Genomic DNA, 17,677 nt, shown 5'->3' with positions numbered 1-17,677 from the left:
CCTTCTCAAGCAAGCTTCAGGTCTGTTCAACCTCACTTTACAACCATTATAGAAACCACTGGCTACCTACAAGTTTGGGAAAACATGATAAAGAAATCTAAAACACTACATTACGCTTTAAAAAATAGCCAGTGTTAACTGTATTAAAGGAGCAGTGTGTAGGATTTAGGTGGATCTATTGGTAGAAATGGAATATAATATTCATAGCTATGTTTTCTTTAGTGCATAATCCCCTGAAACTAAGAATCGTTGTGTTTTCGTAAGCTTAGAATGAGCCGTTTACATACATATGGAGCGGGTCCTCTTCACGGAGTCCTCCATGTTTCTACAGTAGCCCAGAACAGACAAACCAAACGCTGGCTCCAGAGAGAGCCTTTCATGTTTTTACCAGGCGGCAACCTCCAGTTCTGAAAAGTGAAGCCAATGCTGAAGTGCCTTAAACCTGCATTCTTTCTACCAGCCAGCAGGGGGCGACTCCTCTGGTTGCTAAAAGAAGTCTGGTTGTATAGAAGTCTATGAGAAAATGAGTCTACTTCTCACTTGATTTATTACCTCAGTAAACATTGTAAACATGAGTTTATGGTCTCAATCTCTAGTTTCAAGTCTTCTTCAATACAGCATGATGTTCATTTAGTAAATGATGGTCCCATTTAGAGTCAGATAGACCATAAAGCAGGGGTGTGATAGAGCATAAAGCTACCACGGCGTTGTCTGGAAGTTGTCCGTGTTTTCGTCTTACAACTTTAACCCTTTCTCAGGTTGTCCTTAGCTCATCCCTCTTGTCATACTTCTGGTTGCAAAAAACCAAGATGGCGACTGCCAAAATGCCAAACTCGAGGCTTCAAAATGGCAGTCCACAAGCCAACTAGATGCCACTAAATCCTACACAGCGCTCCTTTAAAAGTGACTAAAACATGCAGACATTCTGTTAAGGTGCCTTATTGTGACGTCTGGAGCCCAAACTGCCATCTTGATTGGTGGCTTGAAACTGCAGTCTGGATCAGTGCACACACCACAAATAAAGTGTGTGTAGTGATATTGCTGCAGACTTTTGTCTCAGTGTTTCAAGTAGGTTTTCCGCTCTTATACTTTGAGTCTGTGAGAGCCAATCAGACGTCGTCTGTACGTTTGTGAACGAAGATGAAGATTCCACCAAAGCATGATTGTGACATGAACTGATGTTAACATCTTGATTTTTTCTGATGCTCCTCTGCGAGAGCAGCATCACGTCTCATCGTAGACTGTCACTGCCATATGAATCAGTACTTAAAGTAGATACAATTATTTATTCTTTTTTTTCATAATTTTTGCAGAGGTGATACTTTTACTCATTTAGGTGTATTATTATTTAAAGTACCATATGTATTAACATGTTATGGCTGGTGACCATACGTACATCTCAAATATTAACATAGTTATTGTTGACTTGACTATTTTCCTTTTGTTGTTGCTGTTGTTGAACTATAATCTTGTTTGTATCCATCAGTGTCATGTTGAGGATTTTTCATGTGAAGCTTTGCTGTCGGAGAGCAGCAGCCGGTCCATCACAGAGACATCGATTCATGTTCGGTTACAAAAGTCACGTAAGACGAGCTGTCGGCAAACAAAACAGTGGTGTGTTGTTGTTGTTGTTGTAGTAGTCTTTAGCAGGCCAGGAAGTAGACTGGTCCATTCTGATCTGGAGTCTGAACTTGGTGCTGTGGGCGTGTTACCACCTGACTGTTTGGTCCTGAGTGGGAGATGTGACCACTGTAGGTTTCAATGTACTTTAAAGGATAAGGCTGGCATTATTCGTTATTTGTCTTGTTGTCAACAAATCCTGAGAAAAGACAGAGTTCAGAGGATGGATGACTTTTCTAGTAAGATAATACCTAGTAATAAGGGGTTTCTGAGCAGTTTCCAGAACAGAAGTGCTCGCCATCCAATTGCCGAAAAATGCCATTCTTGCAAATCTCCAAATGTCAAAAGTTTTAGATAGAAAATCACAGTATGGCTTTTTCTATGGTGTTCCTCAAGGTCTTGTTGTCTTAATGTGGTATTTTGGAGGGATTATTGATAATTTTTAACAGTTCAACAGAGTATTAGTTCGTCACTCAATACTTTCTGACTTCCTGTCTGTGGCTAGCAGCTCCAAGCCCATTGGGTCCTACTGAAGATGTCAATATTTAAGAACTTGTCACAAATATTTCGGGTTTTTTAGTTTTTTTTTAAATGCTCTGTTATTACCTAAAAACAGCTGATCACTGTAGTTTTTATCCAACAAACATGAGGAAATAGTGCATTAGTTGGGGACTATTTTCAGCGGTGGATTAATCCACATTTGGTGCTCTAGTGAGTATTTGTGACAGGAGGACGGTGGATGTGGGTTTGAGTCTAAGGCCCTGTTCAGACCTGGTATTAACATGCGTCCACAGTGATCGGATCACAAGTGGACAGCTCTAAGTACGTCTGTTCACACCTGGCTTTAGAATGCTTCTCAACATGCGTCTTGAGTGTCCACTACTACAGCAGCATTTGTGACGTAATATTACAGGAAAGTCAGTAGTAATATCCTACATATTCGTGAATTCGGGTACATTTTATTAACATCACAATAAAAGGTTATTGTACCGGAGAGACCCGCGGATCCCAGCGGGATGTCAGTAGAGTAGGCGGTCCTTAATGTGGTCAGGACTCATTCACTACACACTGCTAAAAGAATGTGGTCATATGTGGCCCAGACCACCTCTGAATGTGGTCTGAAAGATCCGATCTCTATGCATCTTGAGTGCGTTGATACCTTTACTGAGAACTGTCCACTTGTGATGGGATCACTCAGGATGCATGTTAATACCAGGTCTGAACAGGGCCATAATAAAGTCCAGTGTGTGTGTTCATGGTGATGAAGGAACATGTCACCCAGTGACACAGTGAGGCGCATTGATGTGTTTTGATGGAGCTCACAGAGGAAGAAGGGATATCAGGCTTTGATACACAGACAATACTTGTTAGTAGATACATTCACTGTTGGTTTTGGTCTTTTTATGGGATTTGTTGACATTAACTACAGTAGAGAATATCACCAGATGTGTCCTTTAAATATGTTTTACATCACTTGTTAAAATAATCAAACCTGCATTCAGTAATGTAATCAAAGGGATTATTGAAACTGTAGTACTTTTGCAGTATTTTTATCTACGTACATATCACGTTGCCATGTTTGAGTTATAAAGGTGTTGATACAAAGTTCAGGAGATTTATTTCAGTTTTGCTTAAAAACACTAGTTTCTCGTCTGTGACTGACGTCGTTTAAAGAGTTTATGTGATTTTTCTAGGTGACAGAACAGAGTAAAGATTTGTATTTAGAGTTCAAACCGACGCCACAGGCCAGCCGCCAGTTTCCTGCAGCATCTCTGGGTCAAAGAGACGTCCGTGTGAACACAGAACAGTGGAGGGTTACAGCTCTAAGGTCTGGATCACTATACATCCCTTCAAACCAAATTCTTTATTTTTATTTGTTTCTAAATGCATATCATCTCTGTGGTTGTCCATAACGCTGTGCACACTGCAGTATTAACAGTTAGATAACGCCTTGATATTCCAAAAACATTTAATGTACTTTAAGTCAAGACATATATGCTGTTTTGTATCTTTTATTTTGTCATAGATTCTGCAGTTTAGTCAGTTTATGTCGATATGGGATGCCAAGACTTTTTATTTCTTTTGTAAATTCAGCAGCATCCATTCTGTAACAAAAGTGTTACCGCTTGACTGTGCTCCTTTTATTTCATTTAGTTTTATTTTATCAAAGAGCCGATGTCCTGTATTGACTGCAGGCTTACGTATATATTTGACAAAAGAATATTGTATGTTTAATAATAAAAAAACACAAAAAAGACAAAAAATTTAAGAAAATGCAGAAAAAAGAAAAAGAGAACATGGAAGAAAAAAAAGTGTAATTTATATTTTAAAACTGCATGCACAAGGCTGGGAAAGTCATATTTAGAATAACAAATGGCAGTGCCTTTTTTGTACTCGAGACATTCACCCCAAATGTAAATGGTTTTATATAGACTTTAAAAACTGTAATGTTACAGGATGAAACAGGTGTCGGGTCACGTTCACACTGCAGCTACAAGTCTCCTAATTCAGATTCCTGTATGATCCACCATGTTTTAATGTAGATTCAGTACAGGGGGAACACATCAATTAATCTGTTTACGGAAGCCGAGAACGGCCGTACCTGCAAGTATTTTTTTAACGCTGTTATCTCAAGATGAGGAGATAATTAACTCTTTATAATGAGAAAATGAGCTTTGTTATCTTAAGATAACGACATTAAAAAAAATAATTGCAAGCACGTCCGTTGTCCACTTCTGGACTGTAGTTTTCCTACTTTCCAAACCTTATATCTGATCCACATGTGACCATATTATTGATGCTGGTTTTATGTCACTACCATAGACTATACATAAAGATGGACCACATGACAGCTCCCCAAAAGTGAAGCCAAAACATCTGGCTCGCCCCCTGGTGGCTGGCTGCAGTATAGGTCATAAGCCCCGCCTCCATGTTAGCGGATGGGACATGGGCCAAACTAAAAATCCAAAGAACACGTCAAATACATTTTTCCCAAAGATGGTTTCTGTCATTTTAGCTAGTTCTTATCACACTGATGTTTGATCAAGTGTTCATTTTTCTGACAAGTTTTTATTTGATGCTGTAAAAAGGGGGTGGGACGTTATGATTGACAGCTGTGAGTCTCTCTCGCTGACAAGCTGATTGCTCGTGATTGGCTCAGACGGGTGACGTCGATACCACAGCTCCAGCCCCCCAATCACTACTGCCAGACTCTGGCTCCAAATGACGTCAAAATCTCAAGATGGCAGCTCCCGTACCAGGGATATTTTGACTTCACCTCTGTACAGTGGGAGGGAGTGGAGACGTGTCGTCCATCTTCATATACAGTCTATGTTTACTACCCATCGAACTGATGTCCAAAAACTTGTTTTATTTTCATAGAGGACAAAGAAGAAAATGAAAAGATCATTAATTTGATTTGTATTTGAGGAGACTCCCACATCGTCCCCACAGTGATCATTTAGTCATTGTCTGGGGCGATCTTTAACAAACATACAGCAGGGCTGCAACTAATAATAACATGCCTATTATTTTCTTGATTAATTGATTAATCAATTATCCTAAAAGGTCAAAAAGTAGGGAAAAATGTCCTTTACGTAACGTCTTTAAATTCCTTATTTTTGATCAAACCAACAGTCCAAAACCCAAAGATATTCAGTTTACAACATTGTAAGACAAAACATTTGAGAAGCCAGAACCATCAAATGACTTCAATGATTATTGAACAACATCATTCTCACTTCATTGATTTGAAATTTAGTGTAACACATGGGTGAGTGTACACATGTTGTAGCGCCATCTGTGGTCTGATCAGTGTAAAGTCGTGTTAGGAGTCTGACAACACAGTGCGTTTCACCAATATGCTTTAGTAGATCAACACTGGCGGTATATAGATCGGGTGTCAACCAGACATTAGACACACTGTCATTTTCACTGTTGTTATAAAATTCAGTAATTCCACAGCAGGAATGATAAATAAGTTATCTTATTACACAGCTTTGTTGAATACTCGATTCTGATTGGTCAATCACTCCGTTCTACAGTCTGTTATTTCTTTATAGCAGACCGTTGCTATGTATAACAGACCATTGCTATGTATAACAGACCATTGCTATGGGCGCAGTTCTAATGTTGGACTCTGGCGGACTGTTCTTATGTCAAATTATTGATTTCTTCAGTAAGTAGCCGTGTAATAAGCGGGATACTGTACAGCGAGCGGGTCATTGTTGTGAAATAAACCCCTTCAGGGCGATGAGAGACCTCCGCTTCGCATCGGGGTGCTGCATCGACATGTCAGGGTTTATTTCACAATAATGACCGGCTTGCTGTACATTATCCCTTACATATTTATCAACATTTGTCACTCAAATTTAGATAAGAAGTCATTTTAGTTAGATTGTCATTTACTCACATAGAAAATAATCCCAATCAATCCTCGGTATCGGATTTTAGGATCGGTATCGGGAGAGAAAATCCTCTCCCCAAGTTTAACTTGTTTAAACCCGACTACACAAATCAACCTGAAAGCTAAATTCACTCAGTTTATCGCACCACGTGGTCAGCAGCTCATCAGATGTCTTTTACAACCTCACAGCCAAAGTCATTTTCAAAATAAACATGAATGTATTTTAGCTGTTAAAACTTTTGCCGTCGCTAATTAAAGCAGCTTCATGTGAAAAACTAAATGTGGGGCGCCTGGGTTAGCTCAGTTGGTAGAGCGGGCGTCCATGTATTAAGGTCCTGACCGCGGCGGCCTGGGTTCGAATCCGGCCTGTGGCCCTTTCCGCATCCACTCTCTCTCTCCCCCCTTTCAAGACTCTATCCACTGTCCTGTCATAAAAATGGAAAAATGCCCCCAAAAAAATAACTTTAAAAAAAAAAAAAAACTAAATGTGAACATTTGAATACAAAGTTGAATCTGAATTGAAGGTGCAGTGTGAACAAGGCCCGCGCTGGTAAACTCGATCTGTTGTTTCTGTACTCTGTAGGTACTTCTTAAAGCTGATATGAAGTTATGAATTATTCTGGTCTGTACAAAAAAAATGCCTGAATGAGTGTGTGACAGTGAGTGTGTGTGGTGTGTGTGTGAATACATTCAAGTGTTTTTCAATGTCTTGCTAGTAATTTTGTGGCGACGTACCAGAATGCTGTGACTTGGCATGCCCCTGTTATACATAAAGAAAAGTTGTAACACCTCCAGTGTGTCTGTCTGCGTTTGTGATTCAGATACAGACAGTAGAACAGGGTTCAAGTGTCATTTGAACAAAACAGGCCTTGAATGTTTTTGTTTGACTTTTTTTATTACATATCAGTTAACCTAAATTCAGCCGGTGTGGCATTTGAAGTAGTACCTCTTCAAGGGGACACATCATGCTCATTTTCAGGTGCATACTTGTAATTTGGGTTTCTACTAGAACATGTTTACATGCTTTAATATTCAAAAAACATAATTTTTCTCCCGACTGTCTTTCTGAATATACCGGTTTCACCCTCTGTCTAAAATAGCCCAATCTGCTCTGATTGGCTTGCGAGAAAAATATGGTGCACCTCTGCAAAGGTAGTTCTCAAGCTGTGGGCGGTATATTCTAATGAGGCTACATGTGACATAGGAAGGGAAGCCAAATCTCATTGGCTTGTTGAATCATGTTTTCTGATCTCAGCAGCCCACAAAAAACTGACTGGGTTGTCTTATTTCATAGTTTGTGGGTTAGAAGGCACTCCAGATATGTGCATAAGCATTGAGTTTTTCATGATATCTCCCCTTTAACAAAAATGTGTGTGTGTGTGTATATATATATATATATATATATATATATATATAAACTCTGAAAAAAATAGGTTGGAAGCTTGTGTTTGGTGGATTATTTCTCTGTTGTTACAATGCTAATGGTCATTGTATTTTACATGGTTGTAAAGCCTGTTTATTTACCTTCACAATGATGTCCAACTTGTAAGGATCATGCATTTGTGGGATGAGCAGCACAGCTGATTATGTGGGTAGCGCCCAAGTAAAATTTGCCAAAATTCTCTGCCAATGGTAAACAGTGTATTCTCCTGCTATGCTGATTGTTGCACCAATGGAGTAACAGCTTTTGGTGGCGAGCAAGCGCGAGCCCGACGCTGACTTTCGTTGACTTAACCGCCACAGGTGTCGCTGTTAACAAGCATTTCTGAAAGTTACAAACAGTCCCTTTAAATGAATAAAGTGTCAAATTGCCAATATGTCTTGTTTGTTCCTTGTTACTGATAGAGAGTTCAATCATCCAATCCACCAAACAACTCAAAACAAGAGTCAATACCAACAGGAGAATACACTGTTTACCATTGGCAGAGCATTTTGGCAAATGTTTCTTGGGCGCTACCCACATAATCAGCTGTGCTGCTCATCCCACAAATGCATGATCCTTACAAGTTGGACATCATTGTGAAGGTAAATAAACAGGCTTTCCAACGATGTAAAATACAATGACCATTAACATTGTAACAACAGAGAAATAATCCACCAAACACACATTTCCAAACTTCTTTATCTGAGTTTATATATATATATTACAAACACACATTTTACAAACAAACACCCCCCGCCGACACTGACTCTCCCCCCTCTCTCAATATTTTCACTAGCTTTATATCATGTTTATAGCTTATTTGTAATTTGTAAATTGTACATTTTTATTATTTTATTCTAACATTTTTATCTATTCTTTTGTTATTATACAGTTTGTCTTGCACCAACAATGCCAAAGAAAATTCCTAGTGTATACCTCTTACACCTGGCAATAAACACCATTCTGATTCTGATTCTGATTCTGATTCTGATTGCTGAGCATTGCACTGATGGTAACTTTTGTGCAAAACTGGCTTACTTATCAGATATATTTGACCAGTTAAATCAGCTCAATATATCAATGCAAAGCAGAAACAGCACAGTGTTTTTGGTTTCAGACAAAATTGAGGGCTTCAAGAAAAAACTTATTCTGTGGAACAGAAGAGTCAAGGAGGGACGATTTGACGTGTTTTCACTCCTCAGTGAAACTTTGGAAGCCACTCCTCATGTCAACATATCCAGTGTTATAACCCAGCATTTGACTCAGTTGTCAGGAAAGTTTGCAGACTACTTCCCAGAAGATGCACGAGATGGAAACCTTTGGATTTTGGACCCTTTCTCTGTGGATCCTGCTTCAGAAGACATAGCTCTCTCCACTGTGTTGGAAAATGAACTGATGGAACTATCAGCAGACAGCAGCCTGAAGCTTCAGCTCACACAAGTAGACCTTGCTTCATTCTGGATACTGGCTGCCAGTCAATATCCCTCTCTGTCAAAACGGGCAATCAAATTTCTGTTGCCTTTCACCACCACCTATTTATGTGAGTCAGGGTTTTCCATTGTGACTGTCACAAAATCAAAGGCAAGGAACAAACTGAAAGCAACTTTGAATGCTACTCTGCGTGTCAGCCTCTCACCCATCCCACCACGACTTGATCTCATTATTTCCCAGAGGCAAGCCCAAGTGTCTCACTGAGGGTAAGCAGAATATGTATTTTGGTCATTACAGCTGACAGTGGCATAACACATATCTACAGCCCACTTTATTATTTGTTTTATAAACATGTTAGGTTTTTTACTCATTTATTTGGGAAGGTGGTCCTCGGAAATGTTTTGACAATCACAAGTGTGCCTTCAGTTGCAAAAGGTTGAGAACCCCTGGTCTAAAGGACCCTCTTCTACATCCATGGTCTGTGGTCTATTGGACCCTCTTCTACATCCATGGTCTGTGGTCTACTGGACCCTCTTCTACATCCATGGTCTGTGGTTTACTGGACCCTCTTCTACATCCATGGTCTGTGGTCTACTGGACCCTCTTCTACATCCATGGTCTGTGGTCTATTGGACCCAATTCTACCTCCATGGTCTGTGGTCTACTGGACCCTCTTCTACATCCACGGTCTGTGGTCTACTGGACCCTCTTCTACATCAATGGTCTGTGGTCTATTGGACGCTCTTCTACATCAATGGTCTGTAGTCTATTGGACCCTCTTCTACATCAATAGTCTGTGGTCTATTGGACCCTCTTCTACATCCATGGTCTGTGGTCTGTTGGACCTTCTTCTACATCCATGGTCTGTGGTCTACTGGACCCTCTTCTACATCCACGGTCTGTGGTCTAATGGACCCTCTTCTACATCAATGGTCTGTGGTCTATTGGACCCTCTTCTACATCAATGGTCTGTGGTCTATTGGACCCTCTTCTTCATGCATGGTCTGTGGTGTATTGGACCCTCTCGTACATCCATGGTCTGTGGTCTAAAGGACCCTCTTCTACCTCCATGGTCTGTGGTCTATTGGAGCCTCTCCTACATCCATGGTCTGTGGTCTGTTGGACCCTCTTCTACCTCCATGGTCTGTGGTCAGTTGGACCCTCTCCTACATCCATGGTCTGTGGTCTGTTGGACCCTCTTCTACCTCCATGGTCTGTGGTCTGTTGGACTCCATTTTGGATCCTTGACATGAAAATTTTTTAGATTGTTCTCAAAATCTGTTCGCTGGATTTTTCTAACTTCCATTTATGTCCATCGCTCACTTTATGCTCCTCTGGGAAGCAGCTGGGAAAAAAAGTTTAATAAATAAATGAGTAAGTAAGTAAATAGTTATAATAATATGCATATTTATAATATATTTATTGTTCAACACAGGACAATAAAATTATGACAATAGAATAGAAATTATTGAGTTTTACTTTTGTACGGCACTTTAGGCAGAAGTTTTACTGGCGTCCGGTAGTCGCTTTCAGTCCGAAATGGCGGAGACGTAGCTCCGCTGCTGCGTGCTGATGTTGCAATGGAACGAACAATTGACTTTCACTTCTGACCAATATAAATTCTTTGGTAGTGTTATTATGGTAAGGATTGCCTCTCAGCGAGGCGAATGGTGCTACCATGGTAACACTGTGCCTTTAAGTATCAAAAGTAAAAGTACTCATTCTGTATTTCAATATTCCAGTCAGTGTGTTGAATGTGAATGTTGGTGATAAACTGAAGGATGAAGTGTTCCTTTATGTGTTGAGAAAATCCTCCACCTTCTGAAGCTAAATAAAGTCTTTAACAAGCCTTTTGGATCAGCTGGAAAATGCATCGTCATAAAGCCGAAACAGGCTGTTTTTCTGACTTTTTAGAGATACGTGGTTCGCACAGGACAGCGAGGCTACAAACATATGATGATTTTATAGACCATGATGCATTGCTGTAGATTAAACTAGCCAACAGTTGGCCTATATAAAGGAGTTAAAATGCAACAAAAGCAGCAGTAACATTAATCCAGAAACATTATATATAAAAGGAAAACAATTTACTGCACAATGAGTATTTTTATTTTCACACTTAAAGTAAATTTAGCTGATAATGTGAGTTAATTTGAGCGAGATGTCCCTTTAAGTGTAAAGGTCAATAAATGAGTGTCCTTTAGCTCCTCCTATGGCTGATTTGTGCTATTACATCACTGAGACTTCACCCACTTTAAACTGAACTGCATATAAACACATACAAACATTAAATATCATAAAACGAGAGAAATTTGTATTGAGTTTGGTTTGTTAATAGTTCTTAATTATTTTTTTTCCTACTTTATCCTGCCGTAAAGTAATTTCATATGTCAGTTTGGGAAATATTTGTTCATATAAAAAATATAATATTAAATAAAAAATAAGTTTTGGGATATTATTTCGATGTATATATATTTTATTAAAGTTTATGATAGTAAATGGACATACTGAAGGTTTCAGTCGGATTGTTTTGTAAGCGAAAAGGAAGAAAATGCACTTCCTTTTAAAAAGAGAAGCCTAAAAACAGATGTGTGGGCGACGTGTTTAAATGTGAACACACTGTAAAAGATTACAGTGCTGCTGATGAACCTGTCACGTAGTACACGTAGCGGACTGAATGAGGAAATACCAGGAAGTAGAAGTTGGCATGAGATCACCGCCTCCACCCAGATCCTCCTGTTGAACTCCACCAGAGAGTCAGTCTTTCGTCTTCTGTTCTTCTGTTCATCGCCTACAGACCTACAGACAGTCTGCTGCTGGTGGAGTTTTCAGACGGAGGTCGGTATGAAGCTGGTGGTCCTCGTGCTCCTCCTCCAGGTGCCCAGATGTGCAGACAGCAGGTGCTTCTGTCAGGTGAGCGACTGTCCCTCACTGCACAAACCTGATATTTGATTTGAATCAGCATATTCAGTATTCTGCATGTAGTTTCTGTTGTAATGTTACTTTAAGTGTTGAATTGAAGACGTCCAGCTGCTAGAGCAGTTCAAAGAAGCCTAAAACATCACATGTATGTGTTGTATGTGTGGTATGTGGTTAGTGATGCATGATTTTTAAAGGTTCTCTGTACCATATTCAGAGCATTAATATATTATCAACAACTATTGTCTATGTAAAGATACAGAGGAGTAATGTCTACCTGAGCAGAGAATGAAGTCTCTCTCCCTCTGTGTGTGATGTAATCTGAGCTTCTCCTCGCTATGTTGACATCGCTAGCCGGCTGCCACTTGCTTTTTAGTGCATGTTCGTGCATTGTGAACGTGCCCCACTGGCTGGTTAATCGCCGCTCTGCACTGCTCTTAAACAGTGGTTACAGCCATCCCGACTGACAGCGTCGTCGTAGCGCCTACCCTCCAGTTCCCCCTCAGGTTAGCACTGTTAGCTCTATCAGGATTGTTGCTGTTGTTTTCAGTGTAAGCGCTGTTAGCACTGTTAGCTGCAAGCCACCGGCTCAGCCGTCACCATGTTGAGAGCTGTGCAGAGGCAATAGATATGCTCCCAATCTTTTATGATTTTATTTCATTATTATTATTAATTACATGATGAATATTACCATGCTTTGTTGAATACTCAATTCTGATTGGTCTATCACAGCGTTCTACGACACTGTTGCTACAGACCGTTGCTATGGACGCAGTTCTGATCTCAGACTCTGTAAAATTATTGATTTCTTAAGTAAGTAACTGTGTAATTAGCGGAATAATGTACAGCTAGCCGGTCATTGTTGTTTATTTCACAACAATGACCAGCTAGCTGTACATTATCCCTTACATATCTTTACATAGACGATAATTGTTTGCTGCTATATTTGGGAGTATTCGGCTATATTATCTGAATATCGTTAAGAGAACCTTTAAGTAAAAGTAGTAATAACACGGTGTAGAAATACTCTGTTACATGTAAAAGTCCTGCATTCCAAATCTGACTTAAGTAAAAGTGCAAAAGTACTAGCATCAAAATATTATTTAAGTACCAAAAGTAAAAGTACGCATTATGCAGAATGGCCCATTTCAAATTAATAATATAGACTATTACAGGATTATAATTATTGATGCATGAGTGTGTTCACTTTAATGTTGCAGCTGGTAAAGGTGGAGCTCATTTTGATTACAATATAATGCCTCTGAGATGTAGTGGGGTAGATGTATAAAGTAGCATGAAAAGGAAATACTCAAGTAAAGTACAAGTACCTCTAAATTGTACTTAAGTACAGTACTTGAGTAAATGCACTTTTCACCAATGCAAATATTGTATTTTACTCCACTACTTATCTGACAGCTTTAGTTACTTTACTAATTAATTTGTGCCAACAAAACATATGAAAATGTACAAGAAACAATTAAACAATTAATTGATTCACAGAAAATCAATTTGAAACTATTTTAATAACCGTTTTTCATGCAAAAATGCAAAAACAGTTCTCGGTTCCAGCTTTTCAAATGTGAAGATTTGCTGCTTCTGCTTTTAATTATTTTAATTTATTTTGAATCATTTTGAGGTTGGGACCATAAGTTGGACAAAACACGCATTGTGAAGGTGTCACTTTCATTCATTCATTCAAAGCCTATCGCTCCTTTGTGGAGCATAGGCTGTTGACCACAGTCCGCCAGAGTCTTCTGTCCTGGGCTTCTTCTCCAGCTGTTTCCATGTCAGCTCGCTCTGTTTGATGTTCGTGTCAAGGTCTCTGCGCCAGATGTTCTTGGGCCGGCCTCTTTGCCTTGTGGGTTCCATCTAAGGGCCCGCCTGGTGATGCTGGTACCCGGTTTCCGGAGAGTGTTGCCAATCCATCCCCATCTCCTTCTCCTGATCTCTTCTTCAACAGGTTTCTGACCTGTTCACTGCCAAAGATCATTGTTGCTGATGGTATCTGGCCAGTGGATGTTTAAGATCCGCCTCAGGCAGTTGTTTATGAATGTTTGTACATTTGTTATTGTGGTCTTGGTTGTCCTCCACGTCTCTGAACCATAGAGGAGTATTGGTTTGATGTTAGAGTTGAAAAGTCTGAGCTTTGTCCGCCGGCTGACTTCTTTGGAGCTCCAGATGTTCTTTAGTTGTATGAATGAAGCCCTTGCCTTGCCGATTCTGGCTCTGACATCTGCATCCGTTCCGCCCTGCTTATTGATGACACTACCGAGGTATGTAAAGGCTTCTGCTTCTTCAAGTGTTGTTCCCTCCAAGGTCACTGAGACTCCGCTGGTTGTGTTGACCTTGAGGACTTTACTTTTCCCTTTATGGATGTTGAGGTCTATTTGTGATGATGTGTACACTGTAAAAACTGGGATTGGGGTTAATTAATATTTAATTAATAAATAATAGTAACTTTTACATAATAAAAAAGACTTTGGGTAGTTTGGAATCACATTGAGCTGAATTGAACAAATTAGAATGATTTATTAATTGTATTTTACTTTGTTTTGTTTGAATAAAATCAGCTTTGAATCACTGAGTAGAACTTAATTGTATTTTATCAGTTACATTAACGATGCAGAAAATTGATAAATTTTACTCACTGGGATGTCTTTAGTTTCAATCACTTTACTACACTTCCGCCCACGGCATTTTGGCGCCACATGGACTTCCAGCATTGTCTGCCACACATTGAGGGACCGACATTTTACCGTTTTCACAAAGGTAAGACCTGTTTAACTGTTTTTAGTTATTAACGAACAATTTATAGCCAAGTTGCTGTAGCAGTTTAACATTGTTTTACGTTACTGCAAGTTACCAAAAATGCCAACTTTACTGCACTGTAAGTCAAAAATCAACTATCTAATGTTAACTTTAGCTAGGCCTGTATTCATAGTCAGTCTGTGTTATCTTTGATTCCACTAAAGGCATGGACCTAAAAAGAGACTGACTCTATGTCACAATTTCATGTGACTTTCCCAGGTATAACGTTATACCACATATAATGCCCTTTGAATATACAAGCTAATCTACTTTTACACATGTTCATAGGAGCTTCCACCCATCCCCCACACTAACAAGCTAGCTAACGCCAGCAAGTAGCCAGCCCCCACACCTGTTTAAGTGTGCATTAACATGCACAATTAAACTTAAACAAACAAACTTTCCTGCTCTCAGAGGTGATTAATTATAGGAGACATTGACATGACTACATTTCGTTTTCTCAAGTAAACTGTTGAAAGCAGTTACCAACTTTTCAGCTTTTGTTGCCTAAAATCAGTTTAATCAGGGTTTGTCATTACATTTTGAAAGTGCGTTATTTCCTCTTTCTTTCTCTCTCTCTCTAAAGTTCGTGATTGTGTTTAGTGAATGTTCTGGTTGCTGTTAATCACTAATTCACAGAGCCTCGCAGTTTAATGTCTCTCTTCACGGTGCTATGAGGCCACAGCGGGATTCAGATGGTAGAACCGACCCGCTTTACTTTGACTCTGTTGGAGTAGCGTTACTTTCAAACAGTGTTTGCAGCTCATGCGGACAGATTACACCAAGCCTCGTTAGTGAATGCGGATTTGAGGTCAGTAAACTAGTTACCGCTTGAGCAGCGCAGCGTGGCTGCAGAGCTGAGTCTCTTCTACAGATTACTGGTCTTGTCTATTGTTTTCCTTGTGCTGCCGTTCACAGCAAAGATAGACAGTTAAAATGACCGTTTGACATTTTATTGACATCATACCAGCAACATTACTACAGTTTCAATGTCTAGACATCTGTAGAATATGCCACAGACGGTGAAAGTGATCTTTTTACTGTATATTGACATACCAGCTACATGAATTAAAGCTAATATGAATGTCTTTCCAGGTGCATCAAGAGTCTTTGACTGAAATCTATCAACAGGTATGTATCACACTTATATGCAATACACAATCTGATGTGATACAATGTTTCACATACAGTACATGTTGTGTAATGTTTTGTACACCGTTTGTTTTGCAATACAAAATTTGGTTAATACTAGCTTTTTTTGTTTCAACTTTTGCTGGTTAGAAAGCAGATTTGCTTCAGTTTTGATTATCAGTGATGTTCAAAAAACCCTGTAGTTCCAACCTGAATTTGAATTAAAGCAGCAGAAAATGTAAAATACTGATCACTCATTTCTCATAGACATATAATTAAGCTATGATAACACATGGTTTGTGCATACTTTTCCACACCCTAGTTACAATTTATATTACTCAAATTAATCACATGTTCTTCTTGTAATATTGTAAATAATAGTAATAATAATTTATTCTGAATTTTTTTTAGATTTCAGACAAAAACCTTATAAACTAAATTTTAATGTAATATATACAGTATCAACACATACTAAACAACAAATACTAATATTACATTTATGTTATTGATTAAATACAGAATAAGGAAATATTTGTAATTGGCAAATTTAAATATACTTTAATTACATTAACAATCTAATTAATAAATGAATTAGTTCTATTTTTTTTTCTATTCTGGTGGCACACTCCAGCCTCTTAATTACGTTACTCACTGTATGTCTTGTCTCATCTTTAAACTTCTGCTTGTGATGCTATTGAACTTTTATCTATTCACATTCTTGTCATGCTGGCAGAGATGTAGGCAAAGCTCCGAGTGATGATTGATGACCGAATTGAGAAGTTGGTACTTCCATCAGGAATCCCGCAGTGTACAGTCAGATGATTTAACCCAGAAGGTAAACAATCAGCAAACACGGATGTCATAAAATTGTATAATAGTAATATTTGAGGCTTTAAAGCTGGTTTTATTACTGGTCTTTCAGATCCAGGATGAGTTTCACAGAATCACAACTGTGCACCTTGAATCAAAGTGCATGTCCAAGCTGGATGAATACACTCCCAGGCTTCTGAACCTCTTCTACTCCAAGGGCGGAACCATGGGGTTGAGGCTGCAGGCTATCCTACTCAAGGTATCCTTCAATGAGTATTATGTTTGTTAATATTATTTTTTAGGAATTTTGTGATCAAACCGCTGGAAGATAATTTGGTAGATGATATCAGATTGATATCACTCACATGTCTGTACTATAAATATGAAGCTACAACCAGCAGCATAGCTTATCATAAAAAACTGGAAACAAGGGGAGACGGTCCAAAGTTAACAAAATTTGCCTACCAGCACATTGAGAGCTCACTGATTAAAATGTAATGTGTTGTTTGTTTAATCCATACATAAAGAAAGGTGTAAATGTTGTAGTTTTATGGGAGTTTATGTGCTATGCACTCTTTCTTTGATGGGACCAATGACCTCCTGGAGTCCCCGCTGGTTCCCTGGAAACCTCAGTAATAACGGGAAGTGTTTCAGTAGACTGGTCACTTGGACAGCACATTAAGGATGCTTGATAGGAGTTTGTTAAACAGTAATATAAGCCACTTAGTGTTAAAAATTGCATCTTCTGGCCAGTTTGAGGTCAGTGGATGATTTTTACTTGAATAAAACTTGAACTATGTTTATTTTTGTCATTCCAGGCCCCAAGCCTTCCAAGCATCAACATGACCAGACATGTTGTCATTCAGTGTTTGATGGTGTACCTTGGGGAATCGACGGATCAACTCTTAAAAGAGTATGATGTAAGTTGAATGTTAAAATATAAAGAAACTGATCTCTCTCTCTCTCTCATTTCTCACCTTGTACAGTATGTCTTGGGAAGGTCAAATAACACAATACGATCTTAACTCTATTTCTTCAGTAATTTTTGACAAGGTTTTTATAGGTTTGTTGAGTCTTGTAAGTAATCATTGTTCTCTCTGTGTGTAAAGTCTTTGTTTTCCATTACGGAA

At 39.0% G+C, this 17,677-nt stretch overlaps 1 protein-coding gene across 1 annotated transcript in view; it reads left to right on the top strand.

The window, feature by feature from the left end:
• Positions 1-11,512: 11,512 nt before the first annotated feature.
• The window catches only part of ero1a (endoplasmic reticulum oxidoreductase 1 alpha), a 29,083-nt gene continuing 22,918 nt past the window's right edge, over positions 11,513-17,677 (top strand). The window contains exon 1 of the mRNA XM_037793462.1: positions 11,513-11,792. Coding sequence (XP_037649390.1) covers positions 11,523-11,792 — 270 coding nt within the window. The 5' untranslated portion in view covers positions 11,513-11,522. The remainder of the gene's footprint in view (positions 11,793-17,677) is intronic.

The sequence above is a fragment of the Sebastes umbrosus genome, chromosome 2 (genome assembly GCF_015220745.1).
Source record: "Sebastes umbrosus isolate fSebUmb1 chromosome 2, fSebUmb1.pri, whole genome shotgun sequence".
Lineage (NCBI taxonomy): Eukaryota > Metazoa > Chordata > Actinopteri > Perciformes > Sebastidae > Sebastes > Sebastes umbrosus.
This window is presented reverse-complemented; position numbering and strand designations above follow the sequence as displayed.